The sequence below is a fragment of the Enhydra lutris genome, unplaced genomic scaffold (assembly GCF_002288905.1).
Source record: "Enhydra lutris kenyoni isolate GAN:26980312 unplaced genomic scaffold, ASM228890v2 scaffoldscaffold55, whole genome shotgun sequence".
Taxonomy (NCBI): Eukaryota; Metazoa; Chordata; class Mammalia; order Carnivora; family Mustelidae; genus Enhydra; species Enhydra lutris.
The window spans coordinates 15353423-15374427 of NW_019154139.1; the positions used below are offsets into that span (position 1 = coordinate 15353423).

General features: G+C 34.9%; 1 protein-coding gene across 1 annotated transcript in view; it reads left to right on the forward strand.

Annotated features, from left to right (window-relative positions):
• LOC111157541 (cryptochrome circadian clock 1) overlaps positions 1 to 19108 on the forward strand; it is a 106466-nt gene extending 87358 nt beyond the window's left edge. Inside the window, exons 3-13 of the mRNA XM_022519043.1 lie at positions 3059 to 3201; positions 8282 to 8466; positions 8848 to 8936; positions 9511 to 9651; positions 9733 to 10044; positions 11185 to 11336; positions 11568 to 11770; positions 11867 to 11962; positions 17264 to 17335; positions 17410 to 17513; positions 18467 to 19108. Coding sequence (XP_022374751.1) covers positions 3059 to 3201; positions 8282 to 8466; positions 8848 to 8936; positions 9511 to 9651; positions 9733 to 10044; positions 11185 to 11336; positions 11568 to 11770; positions 11867 to 11962; positions 17264 to 17335; positions 17410 to 17513 — 1497 coding nt within the window. The 3' untranslated portion in view covers positions 18467 to 19108. The remainder of the gene's footprint in view (positions 1 to 3058; positions 3202 to 8281; positions 8467 to 8847; positions 8937 to 9510; positions 9652 to 9732; positions 10045 to 11184; positions 11337 to 11567; positions 11771 to 11866; positions 11963 to 17263; positions 17336 to 17409; positions 17514 to 18466) is intronic.
• The last annotated feature ends 1897 nt before the right edge of the window (positions 19109 to 21005 follow it).

The following is a 21005-nucleotide window of genomic DNA, read 5'->3' on the forward strand; positions in this document are numbered from 1 at the left end:
GCTAGTTTTCTTCAATAAGCTCTAAGAGGGAGGGACCTAGCATTGTATCTGGCCTGTAAGAAAGATTATAATATTTGATGTATAAATGAATTTATTTAATGTTTCAGGAACCTTCTTTTCCCTAGCTTTTTTTTTTTTTCTCCCTTGTGGAGAGATATTCACTAATTTATCCCCAGGGAAGAAGTGAAAGATTTCACTGGTGAATGTAGTAGAAGGAGCTAGGTGAGTGTAGCTCAGATTGTATGAGTATAGCTCAGATTATACCTTTTCTTCTCACTTGCTGAGAGCACACATCCTATTCTCTTCTCCTATGCAATAAATCCATACTGCAGGAGACAGGCTGCTTATCTTGGGTAGGTAAATCTGTTTAATTCAGGGGTAAAATATTAGCAAGCTTACCTGCCCATAAACGTGAAATTTTTCTGCAGTTCATCTTTACTAGTAATGTGGTCTGTATCTTGATCTTTAGGTGTCTGACTTATGTTTCCTTTTTTTTTTTCAAAAATGTTATTGACTTAAACTCTATCTTAAACTCTATCTAAAAACTAAAAAATTGTTTATTAAAAAATCAGAATTGCCAACTACTATTTAGGAAAAAAAGTTGTAACATATATGGCAGAGAAAAGTTGCTATCATTAAGACATAAGGAGCTCTTACAAGTCCATAAGAGAAGAATTTAGTGTGATAGAAAACCAAGCAAACATAGCCTGCAACTCACAGAAAAAGAAAATACAAATAGCTAGTAATAACAGCTGTCATTCATTGAATTTAACTGTTTTCTATGTCCTTAAGAATTTACAGGCATTATCTTGTTTAATCTTTCAGCCCTGTAACATAATGATTTCTTTTTTTCATTTTACTATAACAAACACATAGTGTTTATTTTGTGCTAGGTGCTCTCTAAGCATATTACTCACATTCTACCCATTTTATAGATGAAGAAGCAGACATGAAGAGTTTAGCCATTTATGTAAATAGTTGAGCCAGTCTTTGAACTCAGGAGGTCTGACTTTAGATCCTTTGTTTTTTTAACTACTACTCTATACTGCTTCACTATAAAACAAATATAATGCTTTCTTAGTCTTATTTTATTTCTAAATTTCAAAACAGTACACGATCATACTAACAAATGTGAACAGTGCAACAGTGTGTAAAATAAAAAATAATTACTTTATTTGCACTCCTAAATTTAAAGGTAACAGCTATTGACAGTTTGGTATGCATTCTTCAATATGTTCAGGAAAGGAAATTTTTTAAAATGAGTACTGTTTTTCTGTGTATAGCATATGTATGTGTTACTGGTTTTTAAAAAACCTTTAACATACTACTGGCAAGTATATGGGGAGCAAGCACTTTGGGATACTACTGATGAGGGTATGAATTAGTACAATATATCTGGTGGAAAATTTGACAGTGTCTTTTGAAATTTTTAAATATGCTTATCGGTTGTTTTTTAAGAAACTATTTCTAGGAAAAATAGATCAAATGCCGAAAAATGTTTAAGATGCATGCATAAAGATAAGAATATACACTGCAAGGTTTATAGTGGTATTTTTTTTTTTTTTAACCCACCGTTGGGAATAGCCCTTGTCTAAACTGTACGGGTTTGGAGAATTAGTGTGTTACCATATAGTGAATTAAATAATAATAGACTTAGAGTTGATTTTTTTTTCTTGTAAGATACATCAGAATAGATTTTAGATTAAAAAAAGTTACTACCCCCTTAGGAAATCACAGTTCCCTGAAGTCATAGTCTCTACATTGAAAATCACTATAAGGAGATGTATACAGAACTTACCGATATAACACCTGATACTCAATAAATATCTGATATTATTACTATCTCTGTTTCTCCACAGCTAACATTTTTTGGTAATCTGAGATAAAAACATTATAAAACAGAGTACCTCCACAAAGCAACATATACCATATTAACTATCAAAGGTTTGTGAAAGAGCATGTGGGTGGCTCAGTCAGTTAAGCATTTGCCTTCAGCTCAGGTCATGATCTCAGGGTCCTGGAATTGAGCCCTCCGTTGTATCAGGTTCCCTGCTCACTGGGGAGTCTGCTTCTCCCTGTGCTCCCCACCAACTCATGCTCTCTCTCTTATTCTCTCAAATAAATAAATAAAATCTTAAAAAAAAAAGTTTGTGAAAGACCAATTCTTAGAATCAGCAGACATAAATTCAGCAGACATAAATACCCTCCAGGTATTCTGGTTCTTTGTGAACTTAGGCAGGTCCCTAAACTTTTTTTTTTTAAAGATTTGATTTATTTATTTGATGGAGAAATAGAGAGTGAGCAACAGAGGGAGAGGAAGAAGCAGACTCCCCACTGAGCAGGGAGCCCGATGCAGGACTTTATCCCAGGACCCTGGGATCATGACTTGAGCCGAAGGCAATTGCTTAACTGACTGAGCCACCAGGCGCCCAAGTCCCTAAATTTTTAAAATAACCTTCTCTGCCAAATGGAGGTATCAGCCAAAGTGCCAAACTGGGGGTTATTTTGAGGACCAAATGAGAACATATAAGTGTAAATTATTTGAAAAGTAAAGTGCTATGCAAACAAATTTAGGAAGCTGATTTTAAGCATATTACTAGTTAGATTGTTTGCTGACTAGTACAATGCCTAAAATCTACAGAGTATACATTTCTTAGTTACATAATTCTGAATTTATAAATTGTGTAGTTTCAGGGCACCTGCATGGCTCAGTGAGTTAAAGCCTTTGCTTTTAGCTCAGGTCAGGGTCCCAGGGTCCTGGGAGAGCCCCAAATTAGGCTCTCTGCTGGGCAGAGAGGAAACCTTGTTTCCTCCCCACCCCCGCCCCCACGCCTGCCTCTCTGCCTACTTGTGATCTCTCTCTGTCAAATAAGTAAATAAAATCTTTAAAAAATAAATAAATAAATTGTATAGTTTCTTCCTGCATATTTGAAGTTTGATTTATGTATATTTCATACGTAGGGTTTAAGCTTTTCACTTTTTCCCAGAATGTATTGTTAATAGTGGAAAAATAATTATGAAAATTTATGTACATTTTTGTTCCTTTTTTGTATTTTAGGAATGGAACATTACTAAACTTTCAATTGAGTATGATTCTGAGCCTTTTGGAAAGGAACGAGATGCAGCTATTAAGAAACTGGCTACTGAAGCTGGAGTGGAAGTGATTGTACGAATTTCACATACATTATATGACCTGGACAAGTAAGTTTTTCTTCTTTTATTTTTATGGTATAATACACATAATATTTGTTGTCTCAGCCATTTTTAAGTGTACAGTTCAGGGGTGTTAAGTACATGGACAAGGGTGCACCTGGATGACTCTGTTGGTTAAGTGTCCAGCTCTTGATCTCAGCTCAGGTCTTGATCTCAGGGTCATGAACCCAAACCCTACATTAGGCTCCACCCTGGGCATTTAAAAAAAAGTACATGGACAAGTAAGTTTTAACCTGTGGGATTTCAGTTTTTTAAAATGAAGTAACAACATATACATAATACAGTTGTGGGAGAATTAAATAAATATGTCAGACCCTTAGCATTTTATTTAACTGCTCTGATTTTTTACTTAGTGACAGATGCCAAAATTACAGATGTGTGAGTGCATAAGACAAAAATACTTAGAGTCTCAGTTTCAAACTGTTAAGAGTATCACTAAATTTACCTTGACTGTCCTAACTCAGCCTTTGGTCTTGCCTTTCTGAGCTCTTAGCAATATTAATTTCATAGTTTATATGACATGAAACCATGAAATGCTGTGATATGTTTAGTATGATTGTCTGAAGTTTTCTTTATTTCATGTGTGTTAGTCTTGTCTATCTGGATTTTAAGTCCAGTTGCAAATTGTATGTAATACTATTTTGTGTAGCCATAGTCCTTTGAACTACAGCATACTATCTTATTTCTTAAAATGTATTTCTTGAAATATCATCTCTTAGTGATGCTTTGTCCAAAAAAGATTATAGTTTAAATTTAGGAGTTACTATATGCTTTGAGTTTTGAAGGTTCACAAGATTTATTAACGTAGTAACTTTTGCCTTTTAAATTATTTTGCTTTTAGTTATTTCCTCATTTTATCGAGTTAGTAAAGCTAATTCTATAAGTTATATGACAAACTAGTTAATTTTATTCTATTTTTCCAAATGTGTGAAAAAACTGTGGTTTGATTTCAGGCAGTGGTCTTATTTCCTATTAAGTCGAAGTCATACATCTCTTGAAAATAAACTTGCTTTCTAGTTTACCAGTTTTCTTAACTTCAGGAAGCTGATATCAAGAAGGAAGTGTATTTGGGGTAGATTTGGGGGTGGGACTTTCCCTTTTTCCCTTCTAACTTCCTGGCTGGTCTAATAATTAAATTGACTTAAGACAGATTAACAGGAAAAAAATAAATTTAATTCATATATCCAAAAAAAATTCATATATCCAGGTTATGAGACTCAAAGAAGTGAGCAAAGCAGGCAGCTTTTAAATCTCTTAGACGAAGAAGCAATAAGCGAAGAAATGCCAAGACACTTAAGTAAGTTTGAGTTTAGGGTAGCAAATGTATGAAGTTTATATAGCCTTCTTAGGCCTGAATTCCCTGTCTCTGATGATAAGGATACCTTTTATTCTCCAGGTTCTAGGAGAGTGCCCTTCACATAGGGAACTTATTTCTTGCTTTCAGGGGGACAGAGCAGGCTCAGAGTGTCCTTCTTATACTGACTGTTTCTTAAGTAACTTTAATTCAAAGTAATCAATATGCCAAAGTGATAATATTTTCGAGTGGCCTGTCTCAAACCCCATGAGAGACAAAATAGGTAAGAGCAGTTGCATCCGAATGGGAGATTTAGTGTTATGCATATAATTGGATTGTTGAGTGGATTGAATGTGAATATTTACTATATATCATTCATCATATAAAAATGTAACGTACAGAAAACATTTTTCTCAGGTTTTTATTTTGCTTAAGTCATGTAATTAGCAGTGTCAATAATATCACTGCAGTATCACTGTCTGTAAGTTTCATTATGCCCCTGTGTATAAACTGTGTATTACACTGAAACAAAATTACTAAAAGCAGAGAGGATAGTTCTTGTGGTATTACAATTACATAGAAATTATAATTTATATGTTATTATATGTATTATAATGAAAAATGTACTTTTAAAAAAATTTTTCATCATGATAAAAGTGTACTCTTTAATCTCCATCACCTATTTACCCCATATCCCACTTCACCTCCCCTCTGGTAACCATCAGTTTGTTCTCTGTAGTTAAGTGTCTGTTTCTTGATTTGTCTTTCTTTGCCCCCTTGCTTGTTTGTTTTGTTTCTTACATTCCACATATGAAGTCATTTGGTATTTGTCTTTCTCTGACTAATGTATTCCACTTAGCATCATACTCTCTAGCTCTGTCTATATTTGTTGTTGCAAATGGCAAGATTTCGTTCTTTTTTTTTTTAAAGATTTTATTTATTTAGTTGACAGAGGGAGAGAGATCACAAGTAGGCAGAGAGGCAGGCAGAGAGAGGGGGGGGGAAGCAGGCTCCCTGCTGAGCAGAGAGCCTGATACAGGGCTTGATCCCAGGACCCTGAGATCATGACCTGAGCAGAAGGCAGAGGCTTAACCCATTGAGCCACCCAGGCACCCTGATTTCATTCTTTTTTTATGGCTGAGTAATATTCCAGTGTGTGTGTGTGTGTACATATGTGTGTGTGTATACACACATACATACAAACCACATTGTCTTTATCCATTCATCTATTGATGGATACTTGGACGGCTTCCATAGTTTGACTGTTGTAAATAATGCTGCTATAAACATAGGGATGCATGTATCCCTTTGAATGAGTGTTTTTGTATTTTGGGAGTAAAAACCCAGTAGTGCAATTACTGGATCTTAGGGTAATTCTAACTTTTTGAGGACCCTCCATACCATTTTACACAGTGATTGCACCAGTTTGCATTCCAACCAACAGTGCAAGAAGGTTTCCTTTTCTCTACATCCTCACGAACATTTGTTGTTTCTTGTGTTTTTAATTTTAGCCATTCTGACAGGTATGCAGTGGTATCTCATTATAGTTTGATTTGCAGTTCCCTGATGATGAGTGATACTGAGCATCTTTTCATGTGTTTCTTGGCCATCTGGATGTCTTTGGAAAAATATTCATGTGTTCCGCCCATTGGTTTTTTTTTTTTTTTTTAAAGATTTTATTTATTTATTTGACAGACAGAGATCACAAGTAGGCAGAGGCAGGAAGAGAGAGAGAGAGGGAGGCAGGCGCCCTGCTGAGCAGAGAGCCTGATGTGGGGCTCGATCCCAGGACCCTGGGATCATGACCTGAGCCGAAGGCAGAGGCTTTAACCCACTAAGCCACCCCAGGTGCCCCAATTCTGCCCATTTTTAATTGGATTATTTTGGGGGTGTTGAGTTTTATAAGTTCTTTATAGATTTTGGATACCAACCCTTTATCAAATATGTCATTTGCAAATGTCTTCTCCCATTCAGTAGGTTGACTTTTAGTTTTGTTGATTGTTTCCTTCTTTGCAGAAGCTTTTTATTTTGATGTATCCCAGTAGCTTATTTTTGCCTTTATTTCCCTTGCCTGAGGAGACATATCTAGAAAAATGTTGCTGCAGCTGATGTCAGAGAAACTTACTGCCTGTGCTCTCTTCAAGGATTGTTATGGTTTCAGGTCTCACATTTAGGTCTTTAATCTGTTTTGAGTTTATTTTTGCATATGGTGCAAGAAATTGGTCCAGTTTCATTTCTTTTGCGTATAGCTGTCCAGTTTCTTAACACCATTTGTTGAAGAGATTTTTCCCCATTGTATATTCTTTCTTCCTTGGTTGATAATTAACTGACCATATGTAATTGTGGGTTTATTTCTGGGTTTTCTGTTCTGTTCCACTGACCTATATGTCTGTTTTTATACTAGTACTATGCTGTTTTAATTACTACCACTTTGTAATGTAATTTGAAATTTGGAATTGTGATACCTCCAGTTATGTTTTTTCTTTTTCAAGATTGCTTTGGCTCTCCAAGGTCTTTTGTGGTTCCATATAAACTTTAGAATTGTCTGTTCTAGCTCTGGGAAAAATGCTATTGATATATTTTTTTAAGATTTTATTTATTTATTTGACAGACAGAGATCACAAGTAGGCAGAGAGGCAGGCAGAGAGATAGGAGGAAGCAGGCTCCCTGATGAGCAGAGAGCCTGATGTGGGGCTCGATCCCAGGACCCTGGGATCATTACCTGAGCCAAGGCAGAGGCTTTAACCCACTGAGCCCCCCACGTGCCCCAATGCTATTGATATTTTGATAGGGGTTGCACTAAATGTGCATATTGCTTTGAGTAGTGTATAAATTTTTTAATATATTTTGTGTTAATTTTTTTAGGTTTATTTATTTATGTAATCTCTACGCCCAACGTGGAACTCCCCTCCCCCAACATCTAGAACTGCACATTCTTTTCACCTCTTTGGTTAAGTTTATTCCTAGGTATTTTATTTTTTTGGTGCAACTGTAAATGAGATTGTTTTCTTAATTTCACTTCCAAATGTATCTATGAGGCCAGTATCAGCCTGGTACCAAATCAGATAAAGACACCATAAAAAAAGAAAACTATAGGTCAGCATCTCTCATGAATATAGATACGAAGATCCTCACAAAATACTAGCAAACTGATTCCAACAGTACATTGAAAAGGAGGAGGGAAATATAAAGTATCTATAAGATACATATACTGACATATTTAACAAAGGCATGATGAGCACAACAGAAAGTTGCAAATGATTATCACTATAGTATATAGCATAGAGTATATAATATGTAGAATCCTAATTAATAAGACTTGCTTTATTGCTTCTCACTATAATACTGGTCTGGTTTGTTTTTTACTGATGATTAAGAGATTCTTTGAACTGAGTTTAATATGTTTTTACCTTTTCACATATATTATTTTTATGTTATTGTCTTTAGGCTAACTTAATCACTTGTTTTTTCACTCATGGTGCTTAATAATACCCTTTGTCTTAAAGGTTTTGTTATTTGCATGCTGTATATTTTTGATACATAGCAGATGTCTAGAAAATGAAGAGAATAATTTTTTAGATTCACTAGCTATTTTAATAAGTTTCCTGATCATATGAGAAGCTTATATCCTCCTGGAAGTCTTAAGTAATTAACTTTGTTTTTTGATTTTAAGCATTTTCAGAAGTTATCAATCAAAATATATTATCATTTTTTAATACTAGCTGCATTTTACTAACTATTTTTTTTATTTGCATTTTACTAAATTTGTAATAGGATCATAGAACTCAATGGTGGACAACCACCTCTTACTTATAAAAGATTCCAGACTCTCATCAGCAAAATGGAACCACTAGAGATGCCCGTAGAGACAATTACTTCTGAAGTGATAGAAAAGTGTACAACTCCTCTGTCTGATGACCATGATGAGAAATATGGAGTCCCTTCACTAGAAGAACTAGGTAGGTGTAAATGAAGCTTGAGAGTTAATAAACCACTGAGAAAATCTCACTTCTGATTTGATATGTAAAGTATTTTGCATTAAGAGGGAAAGAAAGGAGAAAAAAATCTTAATCTCTTATACTAAGAAGTGATAAATCTATATATTATGTGTTCTATAAATGTGATGTATCTGTTAATCACCTTAAGATGTTTGTCCTAAAGAACAGAGACCCTATTATGTCCTTATATGTGAAGACTTATCTAGGGCCATAAGTTCATATCTATGCTACTGTCGTAATTTTTCTGTGAAGTAGTTTTCCCAATTATTGTGGTTCATAAAAAATTATTTTAGTTCCAGAAGAATATTTTTTTCTTTTTTCTGTTTGTTTTTTTTTTTTTAGGTTTTGATACAGATGGCTTGCCCTCTGCAGTATGGCCAGGCGGAGAAACTGAAGCACTTACACGTTTGGAAAGGCATTTGGAAAGAAAAGTATGATAATATAGATCATGCTTGTATTTCCAAACTGACATTTAAAAAATAATTTCACTCTTTTTAAAAACAAAAAGACTATTGAAAAGAAGAATTGAGAGAAATAGTTAAAATAACATAAACCTTAATTGTTTGAAGATTAATAACCATCTCCTCATTTAAATATTTTTTTCTTCCTCCACTGATTATTTCCTCTTTAGCTACTACCAATACCATCTCTTCTATTCTTCCTATGTATGCTGGTATCTAATGACTGTATCTTTGAAGCTAAGATAAAGTTCTTCTATTTCACCTTGAGCTCAGTGTCAGGGAGACAGGTTGGAAGTGCTCTTAGCTTGGTGTTAGGAATTTGAGGTTAATTTATTTCATAGGAGTATGTGTTACACAAGGATGGCTGAAACAAAAGAATGCTCACTTTTATTCTGTTGTGTTTCTTATTAAAACATGTTTGTGACTGGGGTAATAAAATTTTATTCCCCAAGAACTATGTAACTTAAAAAAAAACAGGTCAGTTTTAAACACTCTTTTTAAATGGAAAAGGCAGTTAGCTAGCATAATTCTCTCTCTGTTTCAGGCTTGGGTGGCAAACTTTGAAAGACCTCGAATGAATGCAAATTCCCTGCTCGCTAGCCCTACTGGACTCAGTCCTTATCTCCGATTTGGTTGTTTGTCATGTCGACTGTTTTACTTCAAACTAACAGATCTATACAAAAAGGTATTACCTAAAACTGAAGCTTATTTTTCAAAACACTTCTTTAAAAATTGCTGTTACTACTTCTTTGCTTTTTAACTTTAGGTAAAGAAGAACAGTTCCCCTCCACTGTCCCTTTATGGGCAACTGTTATGGCGTGAATTTTTCTATACAGCAGCAACAAATAATCCACGCTTTGATAAAATGGAAGGAAATCCCATCTGTGTTCAGATTCCTTGGGATAAAAATCCTGAGGCTTTAGCAAAATGGGCAGAAGGCCGGACAGGTTTTCCGTGGATTGATGCCATCATGACACAGCTTCGTCAGGAGGGTTGGATTCACCATTTAGCCAGACATGCAGTGGCTTGCTTCCTGACCCGAGGTGACCTGTGGATTAGTTGGGAAGAAGGAATGAAGGTGAGTATTCTTCTAACTAATGTAGCACAGTCTTATTTTGAGTCTATACCTTATTAAAACAATTCCTAGAAATTGTCTGTTACTTAGATTCATTTATAGTCTAATTTTTTACAGCAGGTAAAGAATTTAATTCCCTAATACAGGCACACTCTTGGAGAGCAGAAATGGTGTAATCAGACAGGAGAAATGGTGATAACTGGTTTGATTAACCTCAAGTCATTTCAGAGACTGAACCAGCCTAGCCATCAAGGGAACTATAAGATTTAACACTCTGGACTCATTGGATTACATATTTATAGGTGATCATTTCTGTTACGAAAGAGGATTTACCCAAGAATTCTTAGAAATAGTGAATTTACATTATAAAATTTAAAATATATATAATTTGCCTCACTTCAGTATCATAACTTTTTAATGATTTGTTATGTAAAGTGAAGCATATTACATTTTGAGACATCATCTTGTGGTTATATATAACAGGACTCGTTTTACCTATCTGCCTATATCATAGATGTCCCCTATCCAAGGACCATTTCCAATCCTTTTTTTTTTTCTTTTGTGTCTCTGGTATTTCTAATACAAAGTTTTACTTGAAGTAAATGTATAGTACAGACTTAATGAATTTATAAAAAGACATTTAAAGTCTAATTCCCTTTTGGTCAAGGAATTCCAAATTTAAACTCTGTAATGCTAGTGCTTTTTTTTTTTTATCTTTTGCTTTTTCGCTAATGCATTTTAAGTCATTTATATTTGGGTGCTCCCTATATGTAGGGGAGTGTACCAAGCTTCTCAGTTTTTGTTAGTGATTTATTTGGTAACATCTTTGCTTTCTTGAAAGTGTTTACTGCTTTTTTTCTTCCATTTTTTAATTGAATCAGTGACTTGACTGATTATTTTACCCTCCCCCATAACACTGCAAAGACTAGAAAGAAAAATTCACTTATATTACTGATATTTTTCTTTCCCTGAAATAACTCAGTATAGAACAGAATATTAACAAGGAGCCTACTTTGGAATGTTTAGTTTTACAGTTCTGTGTTAGATTTTCTTTGCCTTGACTTTTGATCTACAGAGACCTGGAAAATGCTTGCTTTGAGAATTATATGTGTACAAACTAATTGGTTACTGTTACTTCTGAAGGTATTTGAAGAATTATTGCTTGATGCAGATTGGAGCATAAATGCTGGAAGTTGGATGTGGCTGTCTTGTAGTTCCTTTTTCCAACAGTTTTTTCACTGCTATTGCCCTGTTGGTTTTGGTAGGAGAACAGATCCCAATGGAGACTATATCAGGTAAATCAAGGGTGATTATTATTCAGTTTGGAATAACTAATCCAGGAAGAGCTTTTCATGTTTAAGCAACACTTAAGGTGTTCCCCACTCATGATGGGCAGCAGAGATGAGGAGATGGGTAAATAAATCATTGAATGGTTTTGACTTGATTTTGGTCATTCATAGCTAATAATTTGTTATAATTTGCTTGTAGTTCATTTTATTTATAATCTTTCTTCCTTCTCCCAAAAGACGTTATTTGCCTGTCCTAAGAGGTTTCCCTGCAAAATATATCTATGATCCCTGGAATGCACCAGAAGGTATCCAAAAGGTAGCCAAATGTTTGATAGGAGTTAATTATCCTAAACCAATGGTGAATCATGCTGAGGCAAGCCGTTTAAATATTGAAAGGATGAAGCAGATCTATCAGCAGCTTTCACGATATAGAGGACTAGGTATGTCAGTAATTAACTTTGGTTTGTTTCTTCGGGAGGTGTTTATCCTTGAGTTTGATCTTGGCCATAATTTAATAGGAAATTTTTTCCCTTTAGGTCTTCTTGCATCAGTGCCTTCTAATCCTAATGGGAATGGAGGCCTCTTGGGGTATTCTCCTGGAGAAAATATTCCAGGTTGTAGCAGCAGTGGAAGTAAGTGAAAAGGAAATTTCTATATTTTGCAACATAAAGAAATTAATAATCAAATATATTTTTTATTAAATCTCACTATAATATTTTTTCTCCATACATGTATACACACACACACACACACACATACACACACCCCCACACACACCTGTCATTCCATTAGTGACATTTTGTAGATGGAAAACATCATTACATGTAGTAGAATTTAGCTCAAGGTAAAGATCTTACAAACTGAATGAGGAGGACAATTTTTTTTTTTAAGATCTTGTTTATTTATTTGACAGACAGAGATCACAAGTAGGCAGAGAGGCAGACAGAAAGAGAAGGGGAGGCAGGCTTCCTGCTGAGCAGAAAGTCTGATGTGGGGCTCGATCCCAAGACCCCAGGATCATGACCTGAGCCGAAGGCAGAGGCTTTAACCTACTGAGCCACCCAGGCGCCCCGAGGAGGACAATTTTAAGGGTAGAATGAAACTCAGATATCCCTTCTGAAGGCTCATTTTTTTTTTTACTTTTTTACTTTTATGTATAAGGTAAACAGTTAAGGTTTAGTGGTCCTATGAATATGGCCAAAAGGTTTATCATACACATGCATAGGGCCTTTAGCTTTTTGCACATGAGTTTTTCCTTCCAGTCTTGTTTGTAGTGGTTTTCCATATGATATATACTTAATTGCCACATATATTCTTAATGTGTGATATTAATAATGTCAAGGAGCCAGTATTGGAAATTTGAATCATTGTATCAGTTTTCAAGGGCTCTAACCAAAAATAGCATGAGGCTAATTAATTTGATTAATTAATTAATTAAATGCCTCAAGGCATTTGAGGAATGCTTACTTTTTTTTCAAAAAAGTCACATTTTTAAAATTGATATTAAGAACAAAACCTTTAAAAAATTGAGCCTTTCTGATTAAGAAATAATCTGTATCCTTTTGAGAGCATATACTTTTTTTTTTCTTCAACAATTAGATTAAGGAGAAAGGAACAAAGCACTCACATTTTGACTATCTACTTTATGCCCTATACAAGGAAATTTTTGCCACATTCTGAAGTATATCCTTTTATGCCCTCTACTTACCCTGTTTGTAGACTTTTATAGTGTCTTACAAGGTATATCAAAGGGCAAGATTATTTATAACTTGTACACAGATGACTTGAAGTATTTCTGTTCTTATAATAAAGCAAACCATAATCTATTTATGATAGTAATATGTTTTAGTTTTTATTTTTTTCTATTAAAAATACCTGGTCAGCATTATTAGTCAGTAGGGAAATGCAAATAAAACCACTAAGAGACTTCCCACTTAGGGTAACCAACTGTCAATGATTACCTGGAATTGAGGGGTTTCCTGAGACATGAGACTTGCAGTGCTAACACTTGAAAAATCCCTGTCAAACTGGGATGACTTAATTACCCTGTACCCACTCTAGTGCCTAAAAAATGACAGACTATAACAAGAGTTGCGGAGGATGTGAAGAGCCTGGAACCCTCATATGTTGTGAGTGGTGGTCTGTAAAATGGTACAGCCACTTTGGGAAACAGGTTGGCAGTTTCTTAAAAGCTTATAAACTTAACATAAAACCCAGAAATTCCATTCCTAAATATCTGTCCAAAGGAAAAAACATATATCTACACAAAGAATCATAAGAATGTTTATGATGGCTTTATTTATAATAGTCAAAATTTGGCACATCTGTGCAATGGAATACTAATCCATAAGAAGGAATAAAATGCTGGTACTTGCTACAACATGGATAGACCTCAAAAATACTATGTTAAGTTAAAGAATCCAGACATAAAAGACCACATATTGCACAATTCCATTTGTATGAATTATGCAGAAAAGGCATGTCTTTAAAATAAAGTAAGTTAATGGTTACCTTAGGTTTAGGGTAGGAATGAGAATGAATGCAAATGTGCGTGAAAGTGTTCTAAAACTGGATTGTGCTGATGAAGACACAACTCTGTAAATTTACTAAAAATTATTGAACTGTATACTTAAAACAGCTGAATTTTATGTTATGTAAATTGTACCTCAAAACTGCTTTAAAAAAAAAACTATTCACTATATACAATTTAGGAAATTCAGAAAAATAGAAAAGAAGAAAAATAAAAATCACCCATAATTCCATCCAGCAGAGATAGTCACTATTAAAATTTCAGTATATTTCCTTTGAATATATTTTCTATGCAGTTTTCTCCCCACAGTACTTTAAGTTAGAATTTTTTTTACAGATTTTTTTTATTGATTTGACAGAGAGCATGCATAAGCAGAGGGGGGGTAGAGGGAGAAGTAGTTTCCCACTGAGCAGGGAGCCCTATGTGGGGCTCCATCCCAGGACCCTGAGATCATGACCTGAGCCAAAGGCAGACACTTAACCAACCTAGGTACCCAGGCACCCCTAAGTTAGAATTTTATGAGTGAAAAACCCTTTTGGTGCTGTTGGCAGTATAACATAAGAAGAGTGTGATCATACAAACTTTTGCCCTTAGAAAAATACGGGATTTTTAAAAACAAGAAATATGGGGTGTTTTTTTTTTTAAGTTTTCATTCTAAGACTCCTATCTCATATAATCTTGGCATTTGAAATTTAACTACTGTAGTGTCCCTAAAGACATGATGAATATGGGAATTTCTGATTTTTCTAAGCACCTAAGCTAGTCATTAGCCAATTGATTTGGCAAAGCTCTTTTCTCTGCTCATTGTCTCTTGTACTGTTATTCTTGTGAAAATATAATTTACTGCATTTTTTAAAAGAATTTTTTTTTTTTGATGGAGAGCACAGCAGGGGGAGCAGCAGGCAGAGGGAGAGGGAGAAGCAGGCTTGCAGAGCAGGGAGTCCAATGCGGAGCTCCATCCCAGGACCCTGAGATCATGACCTGAGCTGAAGGCAGACACTTAACAACTGATCCACCCAGGCACCCCAGTTTACTGCATTTTTATGGGGAAGTTATAGGCAGTTGAGATATTTATGAATTTAGGGCACAGGAAGATTTTAGGTGCCTGCTTATCATTTAACTCTCTAAAGGAATAAGATGCTATCTTAAGGAAATTCTGTATGTATTTATTGAGCTTATTAATCCCTCCCCCATCTTCAAAAGTAATCATTCTCCTGATTTCTAATTCTATTTTTTCCCTTTTTTGAACTTTATAAAAATCTTATAGTTTGTATTCTTTTTTGGGTCTGGCTGCTTTCACTCAGTATTTTTTTGTTTATGAGATTATTCTCATTTATCTTAGAACAGGAAGAGGAATAAAATTAATGGAGTTGAGAAAATGAGGTGACTAGTCTGTTATTTAGAGCCTACCTCTGTGAATCTTCCAGTAAAATTGACTTTTCCTTCCTCCGTGTCCTCACTGTATGCTGTAACAACTTCCATCCTAGAACCATTATATTACTTATTTGTACTTAGTGATTTTATGTATCTGTCACCTTCTACTTGGACTGTGAGCCCCTTGAAGATAAGACCTCATGTTTTTGTAATATTTGTATCCCTAGGACCTAGTATAATCTCTAGCATAATGGAGCATTCAACAATTGTATTAGGTATGACTAAATACAATAATTGAAAATGTATTTTTTGAAGTTTCCTTTTTTTGTTTGTTTCCTTTCTTTTTTAAAAAATTTATTTTAGAGAGAGAGTGTGTGCATGAGTAGGGGGAAGGACAAGGGAGATGAGAATCCCAGGCAGATTCCCTGCTGAGTGGGGAGCCTAATGCCCGTCTCAGTCCCGAGATCATGAACCGAACTGAAACCAAGAGTCCAATACTCAATCAGCAGAACCACCTAGGCGCCCCTATTGAAGTTTTCTTGATTGCAAAATATATGTAACATAAAACTTAGCATTTAACCTTTTTAAATGTACAATTCAGTGGAATTAAGTACATTCACAGTGTTGTGTGAAGTTTTAAATAATCTAGTGCAATAATGGAAGACAACAATTATCACTATTAGGGGACACTCTGCTGATGGTGAAACCAGGAGTAGCACCATTCAGTGGTGAATGTGCTGTAGTCCAGAATCTGACCTTCAACAAGTCCAAGAACTGAGTGTTTTTAGTATAATTAGAGGTGACCATCCTGTAAATGGCAGACTAGAAGTTTAAAAGTCAGTTAAGCATCCGACTCTTGATTTTGGCTCAGGTCATGATCTCAGGGTCATGAGACTGAGCCCTGCATCAGGCTCCAACTGGTTGTGGAGCCTGCTTAAGACTCTCTCTCTTCCTCTGCACCACCCCCAAATACAAACATATACACACCCACACACAAACACATGTACACACATACACACCATCCATGTGATATAAAAGAGCAGGGATGTGTGGGTGGCTCAGTCAGTTAAGCATATGCCTTTGGCTCAGGTCATGATCCCAGGGTCCTGAGATCGAGTCCTGCATAGGGCTCCTTGCTCAGCAGGGAGCCTGCTACTCTCCCTACTTGTGCTCTCCCCCCCCCTTTTTCTGACAAATAAATAAAATGTTTAAAATATATATATCAACAGGGAACACTAGTTTATTATTTATGGTGGAGGTATCCCTTTCCAGTGATAGAAGCCCTCATCCCTGATCAGGGCATTCACTTTCCCAATTCTCAGTACCTAAAAAGCTGAATTCTTTATCCAGAGGAACTTGATGAGCATGAAATTACAATTAAAAAAAATAAGTAGATTGTCTTACTCAGACCATGAGGTGACTTCGGTGTAGGGGCTAGAATGTTCACATTTGTCCATTACCTGGACACACTAACAAAAATGTTTCTCTAGAACCTACTTTCTGTGCCAACCCCCTCTCCTATAACATTGTTTCTTTTTGGAAGGATTAATGTAATTGCTTAGACTAGGTAACTGCCACATTGTGTTTCCTCCTCTTTGTGTGATTTGAATAGTTTAATTCTCATCTGAAAGGCCCTTACTCACTTATCTTCAAGGACATATGTTTTGGACAGGCACTGTGGGAAGAATGTGGAATAAAGGGACAAGAGGTAAAGGAGGATGTGTATTTCATTCACTGTTGCTCTATATTTTGCTTCCATGGTCAAGTGTCTAATTGTTATTCAGTAAAGAAATGTTTTTTAGAAAATGATTATCAATGATTTTGCCTTTGAACCAAAAGTCAACATTTCTATGACCCTAAGTTTAAATTTTCCTGATTTGGACTTGTGACTTTTTGTTCTTATGAAGGATTGAGGTTTAGTCCTAAAAAGCATAAATGACTTTAATACAATTACTAAAAACTAGATTTGTAGTCTTAATACATAAGATTTGGGGTTTAAGTAATTTTACTGTGTTTTAAATACTAACAGGTTGCTCTCAAGGGAGTGGTATTTTACATTATGCTCATGGAGACAGTCAGCAAACTCACCTATTAAAGCAAGGTAAGAATGAAGCATTTGAGCATACTGTTCTTTTCACCTTCCTATCTTAAACATAATTTTTTAAAAATATGTAGGAAGAAGCCCCATGAGCACTGGTTTCAGCAGTGGGAAACGTCCTAGTGAGGAAGAGGACACGCAGAGTATCGGTTCTAAGGTCCAGCGACAGAGCACTAATTAGGTAAATACTTTAGACCTTTATTTCTTGCTTTAGTGTAGTGTGTAATCAATATAAATTAAGGCAATTTCCAAAATGGAGCTTACCACATTTTTCAAACTAGAGAAACTGAGCCTTAAATTTTTCAGTGATTATTATAAAATTAGTTAGTTCTTAGACAAGAGAAGTGCGTCTCTACTGGGAAAATTACAGCGCTTAGTTTTAAGATCATCCTAATTGATGACATTTAAATTTGAAAAAGTAATGATGTTGTGCTCAAGTTTTTTCTCAGAAAAAGACATCTTTTTAATTCCTTACTATACTACCTTGAGTCTAAAACAATTAAAGTGACTTTTTATTTTAGTGGTATTATTAATCCCTTTATGAACTTTTCCCCAAATCTTTTCCTCTTAAATGCTTATAACTTTCTTTTATCTGTTGTGATACTTCTGAAATCTAAATTCTTTCCAGTTCTGGAATAGTTTGATTTTTTAAATATTGGTCCTTTTTAGAGGTATCAAAAGGCCATGGCTATATTCAGTTGAATTGGATGTGGGATCCTATTTTTTGATTTAAGTTTATTTAAAAAGTATCTATAATAGTACATTTACCAGGTTTTAAAAACATACTCAGTTATCTTAAACTGTTGGCATTTTTTAAATTACTGCTAACTATATTTATCATGGTAACCATTGATTAACATACAGAATTGTTGAATCAGTATGATGTACACCAGAAACTTAATATAATATTGTCTGTCAGTTATACTTCAGTAATAATATATATATGAACAGCAATAATAAAAAGTAAAATAAAAAATATAAAAAGTTTTTTAAAATTACTGTAGTTCTTAGCACCAGCCCTAATTAGACTGTACATTTCTTGAAGATAAGATCAGTAAATACTCATCAAATTTTTATTATTTAATTCCTTGCAATCAAACTTTACCCCGTTTTTTTTTCCCCCTTAAATCACAGAAAACATTCAGGAGGAATACTGTTGCAGCTGAAATTGGTGGGGAGTTCACTACTTTTTTCAGTTAAATTATTTTAAAATGTTCTTCATTGATGGAAAGCAGTTACATTTTGAAATGCATTGTTTCTAATGACATTTCTGTAGTTTTAAACTTTTTAATGAACTTCATGTAGGACAAATGATAATTTGTATATAAAGAACTTGGTAAAAATTTTGCTTAATGTAAATATAGTCACAATTAATATAGACCCATCAATATATTTTTGATAATTTTTCATGTATGGTAAAAGTTAAAGTGGCAAACTGATATTCTGATATACAAATTGAAGTTTTGAGAGTTAATGTGGGAAAATAGGAGGTTTTTAGACTTTCTTAAAAAGACTTTGTTAAAATTTTAGGACAAAATTTTCTTGACATCATTGTTTTGATCTAACTTTACACTCTTTGATAATGTTTTAGAAAATGTGCACAATCAAAATTGGTAGTTATAATTTCTGTTAACACAGACAGTATATGTTTTAAATCTTCATGTATGCCTGTTTTGACCCAAATCTGTGGAAGTATCATGTGTTAAGTTCTCCTTGTCTCCTTTTGTTCATTTACAACTAAGTGACCTTGTTATTAAAGTATATGCATATATGGAATCTTGTGTACTTGGCGGTGGTTGTTTTTCTTTTCTTTTTAAGTTTTTGTTTTAGGTAAGGGGGAGAGCATTGTTATATGAGATGTGATTACAAATCAGAGACAGTCTGTAAACCACATGTAACCATTCTGAATTAAGGATCGGTTTCCACTTATTTTAGTAATGCAGTATTTTTCACAATTATTCCAAATAAGATTACCAACTTCCAAATGCTTTATACTTTTTATAATACCTATCTACCTGCAAGAAAGATATAAAACCAAAGTGATTATTTCAGGTAATGGGGCTTATAACTATGAGTTAGTCACTATAATTAATAATGTGGGCTCTGGAGTCAAAGACCTGGCTCTGCCACTCGTTTGAGATCTTGGGCAAGTTATTAACCTTATAGGGATAAGAGTAGTATCTGCTTCATACTACATATGAAATACTCATAACAGTGCCTGGCATGTGGCAGTTAGTCGATAAATGTTAGCTGCAAGGCTGCTGTGCTTTATAGATCCCTGGATCATGCAGTGCATAGTCTGCCTAACTGTATGCTACAGCTGTGCTTAGCTGTTGTTATTCTCGTTACTATTATTATCCCATTCCTGTCTCTTGTAGGCTAGTTTTTTCCCTTTGGAATTATAACCGGTGTTATTTTTTTTTCCTTTTCCCCAGTCTTTAGTTGTGATAGATGTTCAGGGTGATAATTGTATTTAAAAGTAACTTAAGAATAATTTGAGTCTAAAATCGAAAAGCAGTAACATATTTTTATATGATACACATTTAAAAAAGCATCCTGAATAATGAATTAACACTGAGTGATAAGTTCCATTACTTAGAAAAGAAAAAAAAAATATGCGTTATCTATCTTCTTTTGCCACTGTTAATAAGGAGTGATATCTTAATTGTTTTTCATGATGCTTATATTTACCAGTCAGTCTACTCTTTGGACCTGATTGTACTGTACAGCACTGAGAAATTCATAGACCTGGGACCATTCATCCAGGGGAATAGAAGATTCAGGGTTTTTTTGTGTTGTTTTGTTTTGTTTTTTAGCAGGCTTCATGCCCAGTGTGCAGCCAAATATGGGGCTTGAACTTATGGGCCTGAGATCAAGACCGACCTGAGCAGAGATCAAGAGTCAAACCCCTAACAGACTGAGCCACCCAGGTACCCCTAAAAGATTCAGTTTTAGGGGCATCTGGGTGGCTCAATGGGTTAAGCCTCTGCCTTCAGCTCCGGTCATGATCTCGGGGTCCTGGAATCAGGCCCTGCATTGCATCAGGCTCCCTGCTCAGTGGGGAGCCTGCTTTCCCCCCTCTCTCTCTGCCTGCCTCTCTGCCTACTTGTGATGTCTCTGTCAAATAAATAAATAAAATCTTAAGAAAAAAAAAGATTCAGTTTTAATGTGAATAAATATTTTAGTAAAAGAACATTGTTTCAGCATAGACACTGATATTTTACTTCGACATGTAGGGGGATTTTGGCTTTTAGGGGGCTTTTTGGGAGGCTTTTTCACTTTGGTCTAAATTATAACTGAAAAGAATCACTGAAAGGGAAAGACCAGTATCACCGTATTCCAGTTGAGTGGATGTTTGAATACAGTGTTTTTCCCCAACCAAAGGGTTAGTGTTCTGAAAACGCTGCTGCTGGTTGAGGGATTTGAGGTCTTATATTCTTTGAGGAAATATAGCTTGAAATCGTATTAACAAAACCTGTTCTGTTCTGGCAACTTGGAAAAATTGAGTTGAGGAAAGCAAACTTTTGAAAGAACCCATGTGAAGTTTTTATGTTTTTACATTCACTTGAAATAAATTAGTAAAATTGGGATATAAAAGACTGATAACAGTATGTTTTTAAGGCCTCTCTTAAGTACTAGAAGCTTCAGGATCTTCCCACAATTTCAAACATGT